The sequence below is a fragment of the Castor canadensis genome, chromosome 1, assembly GCF_047511655.1.
Source record: "Castor canadensis chromosome 1, mCasCan1.hap1v2, whole genome shotgun sequence".
Taxonomy (NCBI): Eukaryota; Metazoa; Chordata; class Mammalia; order Rodentia; family Castoridae; genus Castor; species Castor canadensis.
In genome coordinates, this window is record NC_133386.1 from 141,727,184 (window position 1) to 141,735,077 (window position 7,894).

At 34.5% G+C, this 7,894-nt stretch overlaps 1 protein-coding gene across 1 annotated transcript; it reads left to right on the forward strand.

Annotated features, from left to right (window-relative positions):
- The first annotated feature begins 432 nt into the window (after positions 1-432).
- On the forward strand, positions 433-1,416 carry LOC109680904 (olfactory receptor 52Z1P-like). The gene has a single exon (XM_020155550.2). It carries the CDS (start codon positions 433-435, stop codon positions 1,414-1,416), a length of 984 nt encoding a protein of 327 aa, XP_020011139.2.
- The last annotated feature ends 6,478 nt before the right edge of the window (positions 1,417-7,894 follow it).

Consider the following 7,894-nt stretch of genomic DNA (forward strand, 5'->3'; position numbering starts at 1 on the left):
AAAGATCCCCAAAGTATTCTATCCAGTCTTTATGTTTCCAGAACTACAGAAAAGGGAATGGTGCTTAATCATCAAAAATGAACAATCAGAAAAGAACAAGGCCTAGTAAATGAAAATGCCTACAAGAGACTTTGTGATGCTAAGCATTAAATATGAAGAATGACTGGACATTCTAAAGCCATTAAAAGATAATATTCTTTCCATTATCATTATTGGCAGTAGCATAAATTTCAGGAAACATGATGACTTTCCTGTCACTAAAATCTGTCTGGTATGTAATTTTGATCTATGAGTGATTTCCAATCTTTTAGATAGCAATAACTTTACCACAATGAAAAGATTCATACTTAACCTGATAAAATAACACTGGTTCATATTTTTTCTGTCTTTTGTTTTCATTCCATGATCCAGTATTAGAGAAAATAGTAAAAGATGACAACCTATCCAATCTCTTCAAATCTTACCAACCTCAAGGATATCTGGTATACCATGATTGGTATCCCAGGATTAGAAGATGCACACATATGGATCTCCATCCCCATCTGTTGCATGTACATAGTAGCTATTGTAGGCAATGCCCTCTTATTATTCCTGATCTTTACTGACCACAGTCTTCATGAGCCCATGTACATTTTCCTCTCCATGTTGGCTGTAGCAGATATGTTACTCTCCACAGTCACCACACCAAAGATGCTAGCAATCTTCTGGTTCCAAGCTGGGAGTATTTCTTTTGGTAGCTGTGTGTCTCAGATGTTTTTTCTTCACTTCATCTTTGTGGCAGAGTCTGCCATCTTGCTGGCCATGGCATTTGACCGTTATGTGGCCATCTGCTACCCACTTAGATATACAACCATTTTAAGGACCTCAGCCATTGGAAAAATGGGTGTTGCCGCTGTGACTAGGAGCTTCTTCATCTGCTTCCCTTTGATTTTTCTGGTTTATCGGCTCACTTACTGTGGGAGGAATGTTATTCATCACTCATACTGTGAACACATGGGCATTGCCAGGATGGCCTGTGACAACATCAAAGTCAACATCTACTATGGAATGACTGTTGCCCTATTTTCCTTTTGCCTAGATGTGGTGCTTATCATCATCTCCTATGCTCTTATACTTTGCACTGTCTTTCAAATTCCCTCCCAAGATTCCCGACTCAGGGCTCTGGGTACTTGTGGCTCCCATATCTGTGTGATTCTCCTGTTCTATACACCAGTTTTCTTTTCCTCCCTGGCTCACCGGTTCGGAGGCCACAGCCTTCCATGCCATGTGCATATCCTTATTGCTAATCTCTATGTGGTGGTACCACCCTTTCTCAACCCTATTATTTATGGAGTTAAGACCAAGAAAATTCAGGAGAGGTTTATTCAGGTCTTCTCTTTGAACAAGATTTATGTGGATAAACACCAAAGATCTTAATTCTTCATTTATTCAAGAAACTCCAAAATTAGATTCATCTAAAGTTATAGCACCCAACATTAGGAAAAACAATAATGATTATTTTATAATAAATGAGGTAATGTTAAATTCCTACTGTTCATGTGTCCTTTGTTTAGAACAGTACTATACAAAAGTTAGCTTGTATGTATAATGGTAAGCTTTGTTACAACAGGTTTAAAACATAATAATTCAATATATCCTTTCTAATTTCACATTGATGCAAACTAGAAGTCTAAAGATCCAGCCCATGCTCACACATTAAACAAAAGAAAAACAAAACCTCACATCAACTTAACAGATAGCCTATTCCTTCAAACTAGAAGAGAAAATATTACTGTATTTCAGAGAATAATACTACTCATGTATAGTACTTGACCTTTACATTCTGAGTTCAAGATTGGAATTCTAGATTTCTGACCTGGTCAAGCATATATAATCTTCCTGGGCTAACATATACTTATCTATATAATGGGCATATATGTGATTTTTAAGATCATTTAAAGGTTTTTGTTAGGTTTACATGAGATTTGCCACATAAGGCTCCTAAGACAGTGTCACACACAAAATAAAGTACAAAGATTATAATCTACTATTGTAGCTGAATAGTCATCCTGCTTCAGACAAGTTTTAGATGGGCAAAATAAATTTTTCTCCTTTCTTACACATAGCATCAGATATTAAGTAATATAATGATTTTAGGTAAACCTCTATCATGAAATTATTTATATTTTCCCATAAAGATTAGCTCCTGAGATATAGAATTAAAAATTATTAGTATACATGATAATTGAAACCATTGAAATAGAACAAAACCTCCACATTTTTCTCTAAAAGAATCTACAGGTATCAGTTATTCTCTTGTTCCCAGTATGATTACACCATGGACTGCAGGATTTTCACCATATGTGAACTGTTTACAGTTTATGCCAGTGGTAAAATATATTCACCATGTAATAAATGTAACAATGTGATGTCAGAGAACACACTAAAATAACAATTGCCAGTTAAATATAAAGAAAATTCACATGTTTATTTGTACAAATATACATACAAAGTCATAAATGTGCATATATGCTCACAGTGTTCATGACAAAGTTGAAATAAAGAACATCTATAAATGCCCAAGATGAATGATCTAAATGCATCCTAAAACTATAATATCCTGTAATTACTATAGAATATCTTAAAACTGAATCTTTATATGGAAATAAAATTTTATAATGTTTTCAGAGGTGTTAAAGATGGCAGAATGATATATATTACATGATCTCAAATAAGGAATATATGAACTCCCAAGCACTGAGAAAGATAAAGTATGCTGTTTCAAGGAAGAACTTAAAAAGTCCATGAGAATACAAGAAATAATAAATACCACTAGTAGAAAAGCAAATGATGAGAGAAAAGAGCCAAGCGTTACAAAAGATCCAAAATGATAAGAATTAGTGCATATATTTCAATAATAAATCAATATTAATGGTCTCAATTCTCCAACTAAAGAGTTAGATTACATTTTTAGAAAAGACTCAGCTGTTTGCCATTTTCAAGGAAGTCATTCACTGAAAAACACAAACATAGACTGAAGGTAGAAAAGATGAAAAAATATTTCTAAGCAAAAGGAATCTGAAAGCAAGTGGAACTAGCTATATTCTATCCAAAAAGGACAGGTTAAGGCAAAAGTAGTCAGAAGAGACACATAACAGTCACTTCATATTGACAAAGGGTACAATCCTTCAAGTGGATATAAAAATTATAAACACCACATTTTCCTAATCCATTTATGAGTAGTGGAGTATCCTGGTGTTTCCACAGCTTAGCTATTGAGAATAATATTGTGGTATTTATATACAATGGAATTTTATTCAGCCATAAAGAAGAATGAAGTTTTGTCCTTTGCAGGTACATGGATGGAACTGGAGAATATCATCTTAAGTGAAGTTAGCCAGGTTCAGAAAGTCAAAGGTCACATGTTTTTTCTTATATGTAGAATATAGACCCAATACAAATACAAGCAATATTATGAAAAACAGGTCACATTAAGGGGAGGTCACATACAAGAGAGGGAGTGTAAAAGGAGGACGTTAAGAAGGTGAATATGGTTATTTACTTCCTATACAAAGAATGAATATAGAATTTTTAAATGAGTTGAAATCACCATAAGAAGAGGACTGAGGTAGAAAGGAGAAAAATAGAGGGGATAACCCAATTTGGTTTATAATAAATGGAAATGTCACAATTAAACACCCTGTATAGCTATCTTAAACAAACAAAAATTCCATTTTTTTTCCTACAAAAAAAGAGAACAGGAAGGAAAAATAGGTCCTGCCTGGGAGGCTGGTACCAGTGGGAGGGGCGAGGATATAAGGAAAGGGTGTAGGAGGGTGTATACAGTCAACATACCATGTGCACACGTATATAAATGGACAAATGAGTCTTGAGGAAACTGTTCTGGGGATGGAAATATGGGGAATAAAGGGTAAATTCAGTTATGATATTTTGTAAAAACTTTTGTAAATGTCACAATGTACCCCCAGTATAACAATAATAAAAAACAAATTAAAAAATTTAAAAATTATAAATATATACAGCCCAACATCTACACATCCAATTTTCAAAATAGACACCACTGAACCTATAGACATCAATCAACTCCAATACAGACAGTGAGTTTCTTCAGTAATAAAATCTCATGAACACAGAAAAAAATCAATAAATGTCAGAATTAAGTGACACTAAACAATAAATAGAATTAGCCAACATATACAGAATATTCCACCCAACAGCTGCCTAATACACATTCTTCTCACCAACCTACAGAACTTTTTCCAAATTGATAATATTTTATAACATAAAGCAGTTGTTAACAAATGCAAGAAAATTGAAATATCTTCTTATATATTATCAAACCACATTGAATAAAACTAGAAATCATCACAACAGGAATACAGAAAATATTCAAACAAATAAAGACCAGACAATAAATACACTTTGAGTAACCAAATATATTTGGTCATACAAGGCATGTAGTATAGTTTGTTAAACAAATAGGTTTATAGTTTGATATTTCTACTATAGTACAAGTTTCCAAATACATAGTACAGACATAAAATTCACTTGTAATCCAAGATCCATTTTAAATTCAAGTATGCAAAAAAAAAATAGATTTGTAGAAAGTTACCACAATAATTCATTAAAGTACTGACGGCTTGCATTTGTCTGAGAAAACTACCTGGGGCCAAACAAACAACCACCCCAAGTATAATTGGATATAGGCCTGGTATTCAACATGACCTGAATAAGTGCCTTTTCCCAGACAGATTGGAATGACTCCTAATGCACAGGACACTGGGCAGTGTACATAGAAAAATGAGGTCCCAGTTGTGGTAAGAAATTAGTAAGTACTTATAGTCTAAATGTGCTTTGGTGATGCATGATGTGTTTCAATAACAGTATCTTAAAGTGTCTTAAACTAACTTAAACTGTTTTAAGTTAGTTTAAATGAATCATCAGAACAAAGGTTTAAAATGTTTAAGACTTGGGAACTGTGGAAAGAGGAGCATGGTGGACAAAGTGTACAAAGATTAAGTCTCTGGAGCTTAGATAGCAAGACATAATTGTAGCTGAGCCTAGCCATCCATTGGCTCCCTTTTCCCCTGGATCTGGCAAAACAGACGGAGTGTGCCCAACTGTCACTACTCAAGATTGGGGGCAGCAGGGTGGGGAGAGTTAGTAGGCCCCACTTGTCCCTTCTCCAAGGACACATGGCAAGATCAAAAAAGAATGATTGCCTTGGGGCTTCTGCATGGTAATTTAAAAGGCAGTGAAGTTACTTGAAACATGTTAGCAAAATTAAGGAACTTGAAGAAGAAAGACCTCTGTCAAACACAGCTATAGAGAGAAATTCAGCTGCTTTCCCACACAACACAGTTTTTGGTTGGCTTCTCTTTAAATGGTTTTAGAATTTCTAGAGAAGTGATGGTGATTTATACATAGTTGTTAAATTAGAACCAATAAATCAAAGACTTAAGCACAACATATGCTCACTAGGCTTTTGTCTACATTGAGAGACTCAGTGGACTCAAGCAAAAGTGTCAGTTTTGATGTTTAGGGATAAAGTCAGTTGTATTGATTTCGACTTGAAGGTAAACAATATTATTAGAATAAGAAACACATTCCTTCTTAGACGCTTACACATCCCTTAAATATCAAGTTCATTCATACTTGCATTTATACTACTATTGAGTGAGTTTCCCCATGAAATAATGTCCCAATCAGGGCAAATCATTTCTTTGAGTTAGAAACAGTCTGTGCTCATTTTATACATTCTTACTATAAATATACTTGATTATTTTTGGTGACTCCTTTCTGGTCACATTTTTCATCTAAAACTTTCATCTCAATGAAGTCAGAACTGATACAAATCACTATTTTTGCTACCCAAATTTTCTTTGAATTGTGATACAGCCACTACTGAGTTTTCTATAGCTTATGAACCTTGTCTGTGAATAATAATAATAATAATAATGATAATGATAAAAAAGATGTTATTAATTCACCTATATCCTTAGTTTTTTCTGAACCTTTCTAAAGACCTCAGTAAAAGCCAAGCATTGTCTACACATCCATTATATCTTGACTTTAAGGTTGTTATACTTTATATCTTAGTAACTCATTCCCTGCTGGCAATGAACATTGCTCATTTCTGTATAGTACCCATATTATCATTCCCTGAGAAAACAAATCCTCCCTATTTTATTGCAGAAGTGGACAATCATGGTCAATGAAGAAACCTAATATATCAAAAGCATACTTTCTTAGCATTCACTTCACTTCTTCTAAGCTTGACATTCAATCAATCAATAATATCCTTGGACTTCCAAAATTTAAGGAAAATCATCTCTGTGGGCCCCCATTGTGTCAGGGAGGGAACTCTGTTATGTTTCATGCTTCATTGAAAATAATCCTCAGGGCTGAAAAATCTTTAAGGAGGTATTTAGATTGACTTTTGTAGAAGATAAAGCATTGAGATTTAGACATTATTATATTCATAATTAAATATTAATCAAGCTTAGCCTTATACCATTTATGAAAGTGTCCAATGCCAGCTGAGCAGGACCGAGGCAGATTACATCATGTAGTTGGCCTTATTCTATGAAGGAATATCTACAACAATGGTTTCCAATAGGGCCACTCTTAAGGAATAAAATGTACTAAGAGAATGTATTTTATTTGTGTTGGACTTTTCAGTATCAACATTTTGATTTAAAATTGCAATAGTGATTTATCAATGTAGATTTAGAACAATAGGTGGGACTTATATCTTATGTATTACCCAAATCAGTATATATGAATGTTCTTCATAATGTTTAAGGTTCAGCCTTTTTCCACTCAGGTCTAAATACTTTTTTTTCCTGTGCTTTGTTATTACATGTATCAGTCCTGGCTAATTTCTTCCACTGTGAGAAAAAGGAAAAGTAGCAATAAAGCAACAACCTGTAATTCCAATGCTCTTAAGGAATCTCTTTGCATTGCTGCATCCTTGGTTCTTAACCACCTCATCTGTGTCCCAAACCTACTGTTTAATGTAGACACATCATCACTCATGAACCTCAGTCATCCATTTTATTGCTGTAGCAGATTGGATTCCTGAAGAAAACCACATGTGGGTTTTAAAACAATAGGGACAAAATTCTTGTCCCAGGGAAGAAAAAACTGTGTAATGACATGTGAATAATACTAATGAAAACCTCAGCAGAAAAACTGGTCGCAGTAGTGGGTAAAATAAGAGATGTAGTCAAAGTAGCCCAGAGAGCCATCCTTATATTGAAGATGTTGTCTCATAGTCATTTTCTTTCTAAGCTAAGATCTTCTCAAATACATGCTATTAAAACTGCCCAAAATTTTGGCCATATATATGCTTCTAAAGTGAAATTAGAATAGAAGTGGACAAGTGACCAGCCCCATCCCAAACTCACATATAACACTAACCTGAACACTAGGAACTACAAGATATTCCAGGTAGTTTTCATGAACCTGAGTGGTGGTGGAGACAGGTTTGATGCTCTGAGTACATGGACAACTGTTTGGCATATGGTGAGAAACTGTACCTTGACCCTGCCATTACACAGACCTGCATGAACATAAAAAATATTTGACATGAAAGACAAGAGGTGGTTAAAATTCCAGCCCAATGAGTTGGCCTCAGCTGCATAAATCCCAATGTAGAAACCCCAAAAATATGAAAAAATAAGTCAATGTGACTCCTCCAAAAGATGGAAACCCCAGAAGAATGGACTGTAATAAAGTAAAATAGATGAAAACCCCCAAATATGCAAAAGAATGACTATAAGAATAATCAATGATGCTGGGTAACAGTGGCTCATGCCTGCAATCTAGCTACTCAGGAGGTTGAGATCAGAAAGTTTGAAGACAAGGCAGGCTATAAAGGAGGGATTCAATA